At 39.1% G+C, this 17,954-nt stretch overlaps 1 protein-coding gene across 2 annotated transcripts; it reads left to right on the top strand.

Moving 5' to 3' along the window:
* Positions 1-999: 999 nt before the first annotated feature.
* On the top strand, positions 1,000-16,016 carry LOC128208291 (cyclin-K-like). Of its 2 annotated transcripts, none has more exons than XM_052911828.1 (10): positions 1,000-1,155; positions 5,574-5,710; positions 5,856-5,937; positions 6,835-6,966; positions 7,210-7,315; positions 9,143-9,200; positions 9,452-9,627; positions 11,025-11,170; positions 11,366-11,548; positions 15,013-16,016. In XM_052911828.1, exons 2-10 carry the CDS (start codon positions 5,574-5,576, stop codon positions 15,694-15,696), a joined length of 1,704 nt encoding a protein of 567 aa, XP_052767788.1. In that variant the 5' UTR covers positions 1,000-1,155; the 3' UTR covers positions 15,697-16,016. The 2 variants fall into 2 exon arrangements, with proteins under 2 accessions (XP_052767788.1, XP_052767787.1); XM_052911827.1 differs by having other exon boundaries at positions 15,010-16,015.
* Positions 16,017-17,954: the final 1,938 nt, after the last annotated feature.

The raw sequence follows: 17,954 nt of genomic DNA, 5'->3' as shown, positions 1-17,954 counted from the left end.
CCTGACTTCTGGACAAGATGATTCGTTGGAAGAACATAGACAAATTAGCGCCTTCGTTGAAAATACAGAACGGTTTTCAAATTAAATAGTAAATGATCTCCGCAACGTGATCTCCCTAAAATACTGGGCCACTTCTCTTCTTAGTCTACATTAATGACCTTCCTCAGAGTGTTAAATCCAAAGTCAGACTATTTGATGATGATACTGCCATTTATTTAACTCTGTCAACAGCAAAACAATCAGAAATTCTCCAAAATGATCTTGATACACTTGAACATTGGAGTCATGAATGGGACATTTGAATTGGGAAATTTAACCCATCTACGAGATCTCGTAGATGTTGTTCGCATAACAAGGGCCAAAAACCCAATTCCAACACAGTACACTCTTCACCATTGCTTACTAGAATCTGTATCCTGTAGCAAAATATCTTGGTGTTGATCTGTCCTCAGATCTATCGTGGGACACACACATAAATCGCATCTCTAAGAAGGCAAACAACACACTGGGCTTCCTGAGGAGGAACATTAAGGTACACTGTGTCACTAACATGATGCAATCTTTACAGTGGCGTATGCTTGATCATAGAAGAATAGATAACAGGCTTTCTCTTATGTACAAAATAACACATAACCTAATAGCAATCCCTATCTCTGGCTAACTAATCCCACTGACAAGACCATCATCTTCAACCTCCCACCCAACATAGCGGCCTGCCCTACCCTGGAGCAGTGAACAATCAGGCTGTCTGCCCGAATGAACATGTCTCGCAATAGGAAGCTATCAAAACTAGTTTTACTTTTTAAATCTGACTGTACCTTCTTATTTTAATTTAGTTTAAAAAAAAACACTGTTTCTCTCACAACTTTTACTAACATTCTTGCAGCTTGACGCGCAAATGTCTAGGTCCCCAGTAGGGGTTTGACATTAATGGAAGATAGATAGATAGAAATGTATGTACCTGTGAGACTATTTGTTGACATATGCTGGTGAACGAGTTCTACCGGAAGTTATTGCGGCTAAGACGAAGACGAATATGTTAACAAAAATATTTAAGAAGTATTATTCTGAAGATTTTTTCCATTTTACGTCTTTGTAATGAAGCCTTTTCAAGAGACGCTTATTGGATTGATCGTTTAGATTTAACTATTCAAGGTAAAATGGAATTGAATCCTTCTTTGGGCTGTTCGGATATATACACATTTTCGGATATAAATGTTTTTGTTAGTCTGATTTAGTTAATAAATATCGTCGAGGACTATACTTAAAGATACTTTATGAGTTTTTTTCTTCAAAACATTTTATTTTTTACTTTTCTCTTGTTATCTGTATTCTACAGTGGTGTATCAATCTGATATCAGGGACCACTTACTGCCACGAAAGTACCATAAAATATTGTACCACTAAAGGTAGTAAAAGGAAACAATTGGGTACTTAAGGATTAACTTGAATTTTCTGAATAACATAATTAGTAGTGTTTTAGCCAGGAATTAAAAAGGGCAGGGTGGGCCAAAAAAAAGGCAGGGTGGGCCAAAATAGGGGCATGGTTCTTTCTTAAATGGGAAAACGAAGCGCACAATATTAGCTTTGTATTGTTGTAAAACGACCATGTACCTTACCAAAGTACATGCATGTTCATGCACACATTGTAGTAATATCCCTACAGAATACTCTTAATTCTTCTTTCTTGTTCATTTTCACTTTAGACACTTTCTTTAACATCTAGGGTTGTAATGTCACCAGGGCTCTCACAAGGCTGAATTTTTTGGGAGAAGTCACTTCTCACACCAGTCAAATTAGGGAGAAGTGGGGAGACTTTTAGGAGAAGAGATACTTATCGTAAAACCTGAGATAAATATTGTGCCATGCAAAAAAACTTTAAATTCACATTAACTATTATTGCTTTTACTAGATGGAATGTTAAAAAAAGTTTTCTTTTTTGGCCTATCAAAAGTGTACTTGTCTAGAGTCTCCTTTTTGCAATGTATAGTTTACCTCCAAAAAGCGTCTAAAATAAAAACAGACATTTAAAAACAAAACATTTAAAACAATCAGAATGGCCTTATATATGAGCTGTTATTTAAGTGCAGGGGGCGAATCTTGTTTTGGTACGATCAGGATAGGTTACCAATGTCACATTCAGCTTTGCTGTTGTTTACTTGTCTTTGGTTAAATAAATTTCAATATGCTGACATTTTAAAACAAAATAACATTTAAGATCTCTATCCTTCATTAAAAACTCACTAACACTTAATAATAGAACTAGAAAATCGAGAAATAAACTCCGAAAAATGTTATGACAAAATGGCGGTGACTCGCCGAATCTTCTACTATTAAACATCGTACAAATGAAAAATTCTGTAAGTAAACGCGATATAAAGCAAAAAAAAGTTTTGAGATTACAAAACAAATTTTCATTATGAACATTCAACACAAAGACTATCAAATATTGGTCATGAAGTTTTGAGTATTTGATTTTCTTAGCGCCACCGTCTGTTTTTCAATGACCGTCTGCTTCAAACGAAACAATGTTCTCAAAAGTGTGCCTTGTTTTTACACTGCAAGTATCAATTGTTTACTAATGCTTGACAACATTTTTCATCAATTCTTCGCTTTTTCTATCGCAATTTAACAAACTTATATAATTTGACCAGTGTCTTCTCTGATTGGTTAACATGGGACGTTTCGATAATTGACGACCCAATTATGTGATTAGGAGATTACCGATTATTAATGGCTAAATTAATTAAATTTGTAACAACATTGGCATCAAAGATCCACATCTAGAGATACAACTTAGATGTCTCAGACAAGGAATAATGTGTCATAATGAACAGCAATTAGCATCCTGATTATAAGCGTGAATTACCGTTAATCCGACCCGCGGTGATGACGGTCGTGTGCCTTAGCACGCACTGATCTGTGACAGATTAGGAAACGGCGACATTGACCAATGAAATACTTTTAGGGAGTAACTTTGTGATAAACAACGATCTGAATGGCCAGAAGGGCACAAGGGGGCGGGAAAAATATGACAGGGCGTGTAAAAAGGGGAAACGGGGCGGGGTCGAAAAAGGGCAGGGCGGACCGCCCTTCCATTCCGCTTTAGCTAAAACACTATAATTAGTTTATCTACTCAGGGTTCCCGCTGGCGATAGCCATTGTCGCCAATTGCGACAAAATAGTGAATTTGGCGAATTTATGGCTACAACGATTTTTTTGAAAATATTTTCTTAAAATGATGTAAGAGGCGCCCATGCGGCCTGCATAATAATCGATTCTGTCACTGTAATAAATGAAGCACATCCGCTGGTGCATCAACAAATCCGATAATTAGGCCAAACAGTCACGGTCCAGTCAACATCTCGTTAATTATTGCGGAGTTTTATTGCTTTTATGGATTAACAATGACATTCTTTTAACTTATATGGCTCTTTTTAACAAAAACAATTTAAATATTAAGCTCAACAGCTTTGTTGTTGTGTAATTAAGGTGTTAGTTTTAAAAATGCAAATCATAGAATTTTAGATTGTCGGAAAGTCACATGATATGCAAATTTCGTAATGACGTTTGCGCGCTAAAAATAGTTGTGCGTTCGGTTTTGAAGCAATTGGGTAATTGCTATAAATGCAGCATTCTAGGGGGTTAAAAGGTATCAAAAAGATTAACAGAAGTCATTAAGCCATTATAATAAGGTATGCTAACTAATAAGTAAAATTACATCCCATTTAATAAGGTTTCCGATAGTATGGCCTAAGTTTGACAATGTACATTTTTTTGAGTTTCCATTTATTTTAAGTTTATCTCATAATTTCATAATTGTATTTTTTAATTCTAAAACACTATTGTATGCAGGCATTTGACAGAAATCAACATATTGATGTATGTCGCTTTTTTTGCAATATTTTCATTTTGTTTTATTTATATGCTGACCCATATATTTTGTCAATAGAAAAACAATTTGTGAATAACTTGTGCTTCTTAAACAATAAAATATTATGTTTTTGCACGACAATGTGCTAATAAAATGCAATCTAAGGCTCTTAAAATGCTTATTCCCCATGAGCTACAAGGAGCTCCTTTGAATCCCCACAAGGGCGCTGCCCTGGACCTGTAAGGGGGCATTTTGCGGCCCCCTTAACACCCGGCAAAAAAAGTGGCGACAATTTTTTAGAACCCAGGGGGAACCCTGCTACTATGCAAACATTTTAAGGAAGTGATAAATTATTTTTCGTTTCATATTATGTTTATCATGAATAAATTAATATTTTCTAAGTACAGTACACTCCTAGTCTAAAATAATAGATGTATTATACGGAATTCTTCCAATCTCTAATCTATAAACTGGTTTGTGCAAAAATTTGGGATGTTTAAAAAAATATTGCAATTGTATTAAGTAAAATAGTTTATGTTTGAAATGGATAATAAAGGTTTATATTCATCTTTTACCATGTAAGTGTAAAGCTATTTTGCACAAAACAAGCATTAAATGCATTAAAACACATGATTTACCTTTCCAATATAACAAAACTTGACTGACACAGACAACAATTATGCCAAGCGGAACAACTCGGCCAAATCGTAATAGCTCCGCCACCACCGACAAGCTTCGAGGTAGACCTCATAAATACAATCATAACAACTTTGACAGAATGAAATGAAGAAAAACCCATCAAACTCATACGTATTTGTTGGATATTTATTTTTTGTGTACGGAACTAATATAAAATAACATTATCTGGTAATATTTCTTGTTTTAATGATATTTTAAAGACGCAATATGCTTTGACTGTGAATCCCAATCGGAATAACTACCCACTTTTGGTACAAAACAATTTGTACGTGAAGGATTTGCCATATCAAAAAAAAAAAAAACTGTCAACCTACAATTATTAGACTAAGTACACTCCTTGCGTTAACACTCTCTCATGACTGATAAATCTTAAACTGTTAAGTAGGTCTGAATGCAAAGAGAGGAAAACAAAGCAGGACCGTATAACGCAAAAAAAATCAAGTTCAAAAACAATGTGTTGATTACTTTTAGTGTTTATTTATTGTGTTTACCCTTAACAAGGATCTGGGTTACTTTTCTGGAAAATTCGTTCCCTGGGAAATAAAATTCTTCATCTTTTAAACAATCACAGATCTAAAGAGCTCATTTCCGATACTCCTTTATTTTATCTGACTAATTTTACAATGTACAATGGGATTTCTAGTTTATGTTTATACGGACCAATGAAAATCTGAATTTTATTCGGTTCATTTCTGTGATTTTCAAATGGAAAATTAAGGTGATTAAAGATAATCTAAAAACACATTTTATATGATTTTTAATCATTATCACTGATTATTTTTACGAAAAAAAATGAAATATATGAGGTAAAATATCACCAAGTAAATGGTATGAAGTCTGCTGGAAATCTTGATACTGTTGTCATACAAAGTCTCCACAATTCTATCAATCTGTAGAACATCACGGCAGTTTTAGATGGCAGTGTCTGCCATATTTAGTAGGATAAAAACTTGCTTTCTAAATATTATATTGAAGGAATATGGCTCAACTTGTTTTGTAGATGCCTTGCTGGTATTATGAGAAGAAGGAGATCAAGAACTCGCCGTCGTACAAAGATGGAATTGACTCGTCTACAGAGAATAGATACCGAAGAGAGGGCTCCAGATTTATTGTTGAGGCAGGAACTAAACTCAAACTGTAAGTGCTCTTAGACTTCCAATCATAAGTGTTTAAAGCCAATTATAACTATAGTTGTTATCATTTAAAAACTGTTTGGATTTGTATTGAAACATACTATATAAATGTGATTGAAAATCATGAATGTTAATTGCTTTTCTTACAGGCGATATGACACATGTGCCACAGGAGTTGTGTACTTCCACAGATTTTACATGTTTCATTCATTTAAAGACTTCCCTAGATATGTAAGTACCCGGTATACTGAATAAGACTTCCATAGATATGTGAGTATACTGTACAAGACTTCCCTATATATCCGAGTATACTGTATCAGACTTCCCTAGATATGTGAGTATACTGGATAAGACTTCCCTAGATATGTGAGTATACTGTATAACACTTCCCTACATATGTGAGTATACTGTATAAGACTGCCCTAGATACCAAAGTAAACTGTATCAGACTTCCCTAGATATGTGAGTATACTGTATAAGACTTCTCTAGATATGTGAGTATACTGTATTTATAAGACTTCCGTTTATATCCGAGTATACTGTATAAGACTTCCCTAGATATGTGAGTATACTGTATAAGACTTTTTTGAGATATGTGAGTATGCTGTATAAGACTTTCTTACAAGGTGCATGACGGGTTACGACTGTACCTATACTATAAGTAACAGGGTTAGTTGGTGACCCGATGTGGGATATACGGGGCAAAGGAAACCATATCAGGTGAGAGCGTATATATCAAGTCGACATCCAGTTTACATGTTCAAATGTTTCATTTATTCTTTGGAATCAGAAAATAGACGCCATTTTGGTACGATATCATATAAATTTGGTGACCTGATATGGAAAAATATGGGGACCAACGGCGTTGCGTCATTCATGTTGGAGGTGTGATTTATACATATATGTATGATTCTGAAAGGCCTTTTACTTTAACTTTACAATCGAAACTGTTGCACACTAATATTTAAATGTGGGTTTTTGAAATAATTCATGTTTCACTTTGATACCTGCTACTTTGGAATAAGTAAGTTATGCATCTATATACTCAATTTACTGCAAAACCAAATTTATATGAATAATTTAAACAATCCGAATTTGCATAATCTTAATACTGCCTGTATGGTCCAGGTGACTGCTTCCTGCTGTCTGTTCCTTGCCGGGAAGGTTGAAGAGACGCCAAAGAAATGTAAGGACATCATCAAGATCTCGCAGACCATCCTCAATGGAAAACAGTTTGCCCAGTTTGGAAATGATCCCAGGGTAACTATTTGTCTGGCTGCTTTTCCTCATAGTAATGCCATCTATCTGTTGCAACTGTGTGAATGGTGGTTAATTGGTACATGTGTTATAATGTGTTGCATTCTCATTTTCATTTGTTGTATCATAACTGGAACACTTTTATCATACACTAGGTTACGATTAATGTTATAACCTGTTTACAAAATAAGAAACTCTGGATTAGGCATCATGCTGACATTGTAACCAGGATTTTGATATCTGTAGGAGGAGGTGATGACGCTGGAGAGAATCCTGCTGCAAACCATCAAGTTTGACCTCCAGACTGAGCACCCGTACGCCTTTCTCCTCAAGTATGCCAAAATGATAAAAGGTAATGTACCGAGGACCCGTATGCCTTTCTCCTAAAGTATGCCAAAATGATTAAAGGTAATGTACCGAGGACCCGTATGCCTTTCTCCTAAAGAATGCCAAAATGATTAAAGGTAATGTACCGAGGACCCGTATGCCTTTCTCCTAAAGAATGCCAAAATGATTAAAGGTAATGTACCGAGGACCCGTATGCCTTTCTCCTAAAGTATGCCAAAATGATTAAAGGTAATGTACCGAGGACCCGTATGCCTTTCTCCTAAAGAATGCCAAAATGATTAAAGGTAATGTACCGAGGACCCGTATGCCTTTCTCCTCAAGTATGCCAAAATGATAAAAGGTAATGTACCGAGGACCCGTATGCCTTTCTCTTCAAGAATGCCAAAATGATTAAAGGTAATGTACTGAGGACCCGTATGCCTTTCTCCTCAAGTATGCCAAAATGATAAAAGGTAATGTACCGAGGACCTGTATGCCTTTCTCCTAAAGTATGCCAAAATGATTAAAGGTAATGTACCAAGGACCGGTATGCCTTTCTCCTAAAGTATGCCAAAATGAATAAAGGTAATGTACCGAGGACCGGTATGCCTTTCTCCTAAAGTATGCCAAAATGATTAAAGGTAATGTACCGAGGACCGGTATGCCTTTCTCCTAAAGTATGCCAAAATGATTAAAGGTAATGTACCGAGGACTGGTATGCCTTTCTCCTAAAGTATGCCAAAATGATTAAAGGTAATGTACCGAGGACCGGTATGCCTTTCTCCTAAAGTATGCCAAAATGATTAAAGGTAATGTACCGTGGACCGGTATGCCTTTCTCCGAAAGTATGCCAAAATGATTAAAGGTAATGTACTGAGGACCGGTATGCCTTTCTCCTAAAGTATGCCAAAATGAATAAAGGTAATGTACCGAGGACCCATATTGCATTTCTCCTAAAGTATGCCAAAATGATTAAAGGTAATGTACCGAGGACTGGTATGCATTTCTCTTAAAGTATGCCAAAATGATTTAAGGTAATGTACCGAGCACCCATGTGCATTTTTCCTAAAGTATGCCAAAATGATTAAAGGTAATGTACGGAGGACTTGTATGCATTTCTCAGTATGCCAAAATGATTAAAGGTAATGTACCGAGGAACGGTATGCATTTCTCCTAAAGTATGCCAAAATGATTAAAGGTAATGTACCGAGGACCGGTATGCATTTCTCCTAAAGTATGCCAAAATGATAAAAGGTAATGTACAGAGGAACGGTATGCATTTCTCCTAAAGTATGCCAAAATGATTAAAGGTAATGTACCAGGCATAATGGTTTTGTTTTTTGCCTCACAGTATTTTATAAGGGCTTTTGAAGACCATTATCTACAATATTTCTATGACAAAAATTCAAGTCATGTTTTAGGTGCTTTGTATGATGTATTTAATGTATAAAAATTATTTTTATCTACAGAAACTAATTTGCAGTTTTTCCTCAATACAAAATCGTGCATCATCTTAACAAGCATTTGTCAGTGTGTAGTTTAAGTCCTGGTCACACCAACATTGCAAACGTGATGTCACTGATTTTAGTTGCATTACCGACTTACGACCACTGAGACCACATCTGTTCATATTTTTTAATAAGGGTATGATAGTTGATCATTCAGCGATAGTCTTTGCAACTTGTCAGTGATTGATCTTCGCTGTATATTGGCAACTGCTCACTGCACATACAACAAAAGGCTTGAAACTGGTTGAGATTGTTCGGTTGCAATATTGGTGTAATCAGGGCTTTACATTAAATGTTTCTGCTCTTCCATGTTCTAAATGGAATTCTTGTATTCTGTATTACAGCTGACAAAGAGAAGGTGCAAAAGTTAGTACAGATGGCTTGGACATTCATTAATGACAGGTTAGTAGTTCAAGGTTCTTTTTGGCAAGGTTTATATATGGTGAGTTCCAGCTATGTTTCGCATAACCTCCCCTAAAAACGCCTGGATTTCTCAGTTGTATTAAAATACAATTATTTCTAGTTATTGCCATTATTATAAATATGTGTAGTTTGTTAGGCTTTATTTCTCTATCAAGCTAAGATAACCAATTCAATTCTGTATCATAATTGCTTTATGTATTGATAATAATGGTGTTATCCATGCATTCCAGCCTGTGTACAACGTTGTCTCTGCAATGGGAGCCGGAGATCATCGCTGTGTCGCTGATGTACCTCGGCACACGACTCAACAAGCTGGACGTCACTGACTGGGATGGCAAGGTCCTGGGAACCAAACAGCGCTGGTGGGAGTCACTTGTTGCCGACCTCACCGTAGAACTCATGGAAGGTAGGACATGGGCAAGTGGTAAAATAGCGTAAATACAGTAGTGAGTAGTTTTCTTTCTATGTGAAGCATTAGAATTTTACACGTATAATATCTCAATGTTATTCAAAATATATCAAATGTTTAGAGAATGAAATGAAAAAAGCGATGTTTTTCTTTTACTTTAATCCTGAAAGAAGTGTTTTTTTATTTGAACAATTATCAATTTTTAGTTGAACTGTTTTTAGAAGTTTAAGAAGAAGTATTGTCACAGCCTTAGTGTCTTTGTTGTCGCTATCATCATAAACAACAGTGGCATTATGGTGAAAAAACCTTAAACCATGGCCATAACTAAAATTATGGTGAGGATATTCAAATTGAACTTGGTACACATCTTGCCCGAGAAAGTATCCACATTCATAGCTAGGTCCATCACTCTGGCTGTAATTATTGTCAGGTTATTCCCCTTGTTCGACTGAAAAATTGACATTTTGTTTTCATTATTTGTTGCAGAATTATAGTTGAAGGATGATAGATGATAATTGGATAATGTTTATTGAGTTTATTTACATTAAAACTGCGGTTGTTCAAACAGGCGGTTGTTCGAGAACCCGCGGTCCCTTGAGGTCAGAGCCTAGGTCCCGAACATTTTTCCTGAAACCTAAATAAGTAGAGCAGTCGAGCGCAATACCTGGTCCCAAATACACAAATCATACACAACACCTTATGGCTCCCTTGAGGTCATAATTTCGCATTTTTTCCTGAACTTAATAAACAAAAAATTGCTTAAGGTGTTAAAATTTTCGCAAGTTTTAAAAATAAAATTGTAATGACTGTTGAAAGGAAATTGCATAAGGTGTAAAAAAATGTTTATCACTGTTTAGGCAAGATCGCTATTAGTTAAAAAAGGCATTTAAGATAAGTATGAGTTTGAACAGTTCCGCGAGACAGACAAGATGCGCCAATCATCTATCCTTGATTTTGCAAAACTTGAATCTGACTAATGCAATAATATGTACTGTCATATTTAAATGTTGCTTGTTTAGAAAATGTGCTTTTTGTAAAAATAAACATAACTATTTATTCATTTATGGTTGTTTTTTCATTAACATTTAGTATACGACAGCCTTTGAACATATTAGCGATTTCCACAATGCAACATATTATCGGTGTCATAGTAAACAGTCAGTTTGACAACTTCAAACTTAAAATACACAGAACAATATTTCATAACTGACTGAAAAATTGAAACTCGGGTCATGGGTTCCCTCGAGGTTTCAGTTCGGACCCCGGCATCCTCGAGCGATCACACTTTTACTTTACCATTTTGTCATTCCACAATGTTTGTTAGCAGAAGTTTCTTGTCAAGGATTTTTATGTTTATCTATGTGTATTTTAGATGTTATCTATGTGTATTTCAGATGTATGTCACCAGGTTTTGGACCTCTACTCTCCATCCAATCAACCGCAGGCAGAGCCCCGTGACTCCCCACCCCCTCCACCACCTGCCTTGAACCCCTCCCGCACTCCTAATTCACAGTCTGGTGATAGGAAACGATCACTCCAGGTTAGCAGGAAGAGTTGATACTTAACAATACTTCACTATGTCTTGAATTCAATGGAGAATGACAACTTATGATATGTATGACTTCATGTATTTTATAAAAGGAAATTTGAAAGTTTTAAAACATTCATATGAGTATTTCAATAAGAAAAATAAAAGATTGCCTAATTCAAATGAACCTGTTGTGTTTCTCCCCAGTCGACACCCTCTGACCAAGTGACTCCGGGGAGCCAGTCTCTCAAATCAATGAAGATGGATCATGGTGGACAGGCTAAGAGGTCCACCCCGCAGAAGAGTGACAAGGGGAGGGAATCGAGCATGTTGCGGGGGGCCAGTCAAGCCTCCATTGCAGAGCAAGCCCAGCAATCACACACCCCACAGGTATTGTGCACATCACACACAACACAGGTACAGGGCCCATAATCACACACCACACCGGTACAGGGCCCATAATCACACACCCAACAGGTACAGGGCCCACAATAACGCACACCACATGTACAGGGCCCACAATCACACTTTCCACAATCACACTTTCCACAGGTACAGGGCCCACAATCACACTTTCCACAGGTACAGGGCCAACAATCACACACACCACAGGTACAGGGCCCACAATCACACACACCACATGTACAGGGCCCACAATCACACTCCACAATCACACTTTCCACAGGTACAGGGCCCACAATCACACTTTCCACAGGTACAGAGCCCACAATCGCACACCCCACAGGTACAGGGCCCACAATCACACACCCCACAAGTACAGGGCCCACAATCACACACACCACATGTACAGGGTCCACAATCACACTTTCCACAATCACACTTTCCACAGGTACAGGGCCCACAATCACACTTACCACAATCACACTTTCCACAGGTTCAGGGCCCACAATCACACACCCCACAGGTATAGGGCCCACAATCACACACCCCACAGGTACAGGGCCCACAGTCACACACACCACATGTACAGGGCCCACAATCACACACCTCACAGGGCCCACAATCACACACCCCATAGGTACAGGGCCCACAAACACACACTCCACATGTACAGGGCCCACAATCACACACCCCACAGGTACAGGGCCCACAATCACACACCCCACAGGTACAGGGCCCACAATCACACACACCACATGTACAGGGCCCACAATCACACACACCACATGTACAGGGCCCACAATCACACTTACCACAATCACACTTTCCACAGGTACAGGGCCCACAATCACACACCCCACAGGTACAGGGCCCACAATCACACACCCCACAGGTACAGGGCCCACAGTCACACACACCACATGTACAGGGCCCACAATCACACACCTCACAGGTACAGGGCCCACAATCACACACCCCATAGGTACAGGGCCCACAATCACCACTCCACATGTACAGGGCCCACAATCACACACCTCACAGGTACAGGGCCCACAATCACACACCCCACAGGTACAGTGCCTGTCACACACCTCACAGGTACAGGGCCCACAATCACATTCCCAACAGGTACAGGGCCCAGCAATCACACACCCATACAGGTACTGGGCCCACAATCACACTTTCCACAGGTACAGTGCCTGTCACACACCTCACAGGTACAGTGCCCACAATCACACACCCCACAGGTACAGGGCCCACAATCACACGTTCCACATGTACAGGGCCCACAATCACACACCTCACAGGTACAGGGCTCACAATCACACACCCCACAGGTACATGGCCCACAATCACACACCCCACAGGTACAGGGCCCACAACCACACACTCCACAGGTACAGGGCCCACAATCACACTTTCCACAGGTACAGGGCCCACAATCACACACTCCACAGGTACAGGGCCCACAATCACACACCCCACAGGTACAGGGCCCACAATCACACAACTCACAGGTACAGGGCTCACAATCACACACCTCACAGGTACAGGGCTCACAATCACACACCCCACAGGTACAGGGCCCACAATCACACACCCCACAGGTAAAGGGCACACACTTCACAGGTACAGGGCCCACAATTACACTTTCCACAGGTACAGGGCCCACAATCACACACTCCACAGGTAAAGGGCCCACAATCACACACCCAACAGGTACAGGGCCCACAATCACACACCCCACAGGTACAGGGCGCACAATCACACACCCCACATGTACAGGGCCCACAATCACACACCCCAACGTACAGGGCCCACAATCACACACCTCACAGGTACAGGGCCCACAATCACACACCCCACAGGTACAGGGCCCACAATCACATTCCCAACAGGTACAGGGCCCAGCAATCACACACCCATACAGGTACAGGGCCCACAATCACACTTTCCACAGGTACAGTGCCCGTCACACACCTCACAGGTACAGTGCCCACAATCACACATTCCACACCTCCATCACACACCCATAGACTTCCTTTATATCACATGTACACACATACATCCATGAACCATTTTTAAAAACTAGACAGCAACATTGCCTCTAGAAGTCTTGTTGATAACTAGACTGCAACATTGCCTTAACAAGTCTTGTTAATAACAAGAAGGAAACACTACTTTTAAAGGCCTTGTAAAAAAACTAGACTGCAACATTGTCTTTAGAAATCTTGTTAATAACTCCACAGCAACATTGCCCTAAGAAGTCCTTTTGATAACTAGACAGCAACATTCCCTTAAGAAGTCTTATTGATAACTAGACAGCAACATTGCCTTTAGAAGACTTTTTGATAACTAAACTGCTACACTACCTTTAGAAGTCTTGTTGATAACTAGACAGCAACATTTTCTTCCGAAGTCTTGTTGATAACTAGACTGCAACACTGCCTCCAGAAGTCTTGTTTATAACTAGACTACAACATTGCGTTTAGAAGTCTTGTTGATAACTAGACAGCAACATTGCCTTTAGAAGTCTTTTTGATAACTATACAGCAACATTTCCTTTAGAAGTCTTGTTGATAACTAGACTGCAACATTGCCTTTAGAAGTCTTGTTGATAACTGTACAACAACATTGCCATTTTGAAGTCTTGTTGCTAACTAGACTGCTACACTACCTTTAGAAGTCTTGTTGCTAACCAGACTGCAACATTGCCTTTAGAAGTCTTGTTGATAACTAGACTGCAACATTGCCTTTAGAAGTCTTGTTGATAACTGTACAACAACATTGCCATTTTGAAGTCTTGTTGCTAACTAGACTGCAACATTGCCTTTAGAAGTCTTGTTGATAACTAGACAGCAACATTGCCTTTAGAAGTCTTATTGATAACTATACAGCAACATTTCCTTTAACAGTCTTGTTGATAACTAGACTGCAGCATTGCCTTTAGAAGTCTTGTTGATAACTGTACAACAACATTGCCTTTTTGAAGTCTTGTTGTTAACCAGACTGCAACATTGCCTTTAGAAGTCTTGTTGATAACTATACGGCAACATTGCCTTTAGAAGTCTTGTTGATAACTAGACAGCAACATTGTCTAAAGAAGCCTTGTTGATAACTAGACAGCAACATTGTCTAAAGAAGCCTTGTTGATAACTAGACTGCAACATTGCCTTTAGAAATCTTGTAAATAACTAGACAGCAACATTGTCTTCAGAAGTTTTGTAAATAACTATAAGGCAACATTGCCTTTAGAAGCCTTGTTGATAACTAGACTGCAACACTGCCTCTAGAAGTCTTGTTGATAGCAATTTTGCATTTAAGTGTAAAAAAAAATGTTTAATAATTTTAATTGAAAAGTTATGTGCTTAGTTTAATCAAACAATATTATGATAATAATTTTAAGGAAAAATCCATATTTATGTAGAGTCATGTCTGTTTTGTTTCAGCAGCTGTCCCAGTCAGGGTCTGTACCAGGCCAGGATGTGTATGGAGCCAACCCTGTCAACCCCCAGACCCCTCAGACCAGCTACACCCCTCAAGGGTCTACAGACTTCACCCAGTACAACCCATACATCTCCTCAGGACAGTATCAGGCCTCATTCATGTCAGGAGAGGGTGCTCAGAGCATACAGAACATTATGGGATCCCACCAGCAGGCAGGGGCCTACTCTCAAGCCTCCTCCCAGCAACCCCAGTACCCTAACTACAACCAGCCTCCACCCCCTGTGGTTCCTGGCGCTCCACCACCCCCTGCTGGCCAGTATTCGGCCATTCAAGGATCTGCCCAGTATCCCCCAGGATACAACCCAAGCCAGTACCCGTCAAGCGCCGTCGCTCCTGGACCCGTTGGTGGGAACAGACCGGGCTTCAGCCAACCCTCTGCCCAGTCCCAGCAACAGTACCAGGGCTCCTCCTATCAGCAGTACAACCAGGGACAGTTTTCCAGCTACCAGCAGCCTGCAGGGCAGGGTGGTTACGACACGCAGGGACAGTACGGAGGTGGAGTGGCGACAGGTGCTGGGCAGTACAGTGGGGGCCAACAAACAGGAGGCCAAAGACAAAGGGCTGGCCAGAACCAACGAAACCCCCGACCATCCAATAATCTTGCAACTGTCAGAATCACAGGCAGGTGAATGATTGTGCACTATAAACTGATGGGTTAACTACACTTGAGGGACTTAACACAGGTTTCGTTTTACAAGCTCATTCCTTGTTAGTACAGACTTTGGTGCATAATATCATGTGCATAAATATACTGAGCATGTTTTAATTCCAAGAGTCGCTATGTTAATCGCTATGTTAATTTGTACAAAATAAATATCCTTATTTTAATGGATTCTACTCTTTGTCCTTGATGATAATATAGAATCCATTTTTAATGTGTTCATCAAATGGCTTTTGAAACAGATGATGTGGTGTATTGAAAATAAAAGTAAAATCAAAATGAAGGCTTTTTTATTTAAAATCTTGAACTAGCAGTAATTGTAGCATGATTCTTGTACTGCATATTAAAAATTCTTCCTATAGTGTTGCAGAACTGATGCGGTTGCTTGGATACGATGGTGTTGTAGGTAGATGTTGGGGTCATTTCATAAATGTGAGTAGGACAGAATATTGTTAGATCAAGAATTTCAGGTTAAAAGTCCTACACACCAGATGGCCCCCAAATCCACACACAGTATTTCCTTTAAATTAAGCCTAGAATTGTCATTACGAAATAGATTGAGTACGATAATACATAATTTTACGTGATTAATAGGATAAACGCAACAATCATATCGCTCTCTCAGCCGAGTTTCCCCGTTTAAAAATAGCACATATTGGTTTCCCAGTTAAATAAAGCGTTGAATGGTTTTTCCGAACACCTTGCAAGTCCTGTGATTGTTGCACACACTAAACTGTCAGTAAGTGTAGAAACTTGCTGTCATTTTTTAGCATAGTTAACCTAAAAGTTTCAATCAAGCAATTTGATCACCAATGTTGATCTGTAGAGCTCTGTGTCTACATTGTTTTGCAGCAGTAAACTGCTTTCTTGCAATGTCTGTTCTTCCAGGAAGCTGTGAAGTGTGGATATTTGTCATGTGAAAGTCATGTGATGAATACAGATAAATATACCAACGCTTTTTTTAAACATATTAAGATTTTACTTGGAAGAGAACCCTAGTAAATTTTAAATTGGAAAAATGCGCAAAAACTGAAAAATGCATGTGTTATAACAGTCGTGATTCATCAGTAAGTAAGATTCAATGCATTTACACAATATTAATTTTTATTAGATTTTTACCAAAAATGTTTTCTAGCAAATGTATCTGGTGTCTAGAACCTAGTATGAATATTAAATTTACATAACTATGTTTCTTTTGTACCACTATCTAGACTGTGCTTTATCATATTAAACTCATTTAACACTATAATGATCAAAACCGTTATTGCCGTGCATGCTGGGCCAAAATTTTAAACTGTCAAAAAATTTGCCACGGCAGCCATGGTATGGATGAGAAACGTAGTAGGTCGTAGTAAAACGGGGTAAACGCAATGACACGTGACAGTTCTTTACAGTACGTAATACGCCATTACACAACTTATAAATCGTCCGTAGGGGGGGGGGCAGGAATCATTTGTAATCCCTGGCATCTGAAGTTCCTTTCCAGTTTTGTCACGTTGTGCTTCGTTTTGTCACGGTATTCACGGCAAGCTAGGGTGGACGATAGCCGTTTCGTTACGTTTCATTTGCGGTGAAAACACAATCTTCTTCATCTTGGGAATTCATGTTTACTTGTTGAAGTATTCTGATACAGTGATTGCTGTTGCTTGGGGGATTTTCTTTATACTGTGGACATAAACGTAATCCAAAGTTCTGAGGTGTTCACGTTCGATGCATAGGAGGCCTTGACAAAACGTGGAAAACGCATCAGACCTGGATGAAGATGTGCACAACGTGAGGGATCCCATCAGAAAGTATCGGACCGGGACGCAACGTACATGCATCCCTGGTAGACCGCCCCAGGACCTTAGTGCGCTTTGGACGAACTACTTTTTCGCCCCTATGGCTTGTCACGGTTACCTGGATAAAACGCGAGGAAACTTAGCACAACCTACACATGTAACAACACTTGTTTATGGAGACAAAAAATGGCCAAAATCCCACGGCGCGAAACGTTTCGGGCACGGGGCTGCCGTGGCTACCTGGAACATAGTGTAAACGTAGCATAAGTTTAACTTCCCCATTATTGCCATAGAACAACCCAGACAAGCCATCATCGGCAAACACACTTATGCAAGCTCATACATAAGAAGGCCATTGACACAAATTTGACAAGCTCACCTAAAGCTTGCTCAAAAACATTTTGATGTGCAATTGCAACACAACCCAAACTTAACTTTGAGCACA

This window comes from Mya arenaria, chromosome 11, assembly GCF_026914265.1.
Source record: "Mya arenaria isolate MELC-2E11 chromosome 11, ASM2691426v1".
NCBI lineage: Eukaryota > Metazoa > Mollusca > Bivalvia > Myida > Myidae > Mya > Mya arenaria.
Note: the sequence above shows the minus strand (reverse complement) of the source record. Positions and strands in the feature narration are given on the sequence as shown.

Excerpts from the sequence above, each read along its gene's own strand:
- LOC128208291 (XM_052911827.1), top strand. The coding sequence starts at position 5,574 with ATGCCTTGCTGGTATTATGAGAAGAAGGAGATCAAGAACTCGCCGTCG. Across the intron at positions 5,711-5,855 it reads GCAGGAACTAAACTCAAACT|GCGATATGACACATGTGCCA; the intron begins GTAAGTGCTCTT and ends CTTTTCTTACAG. Across the intron at positions 11,549-15,009 it reads AGCAATCACACACCCCACAG|CAGCTGTCCCAGTCAGGGTC; the intron begins GTATTGTGCACA and ends GTTTTGTTTCAG.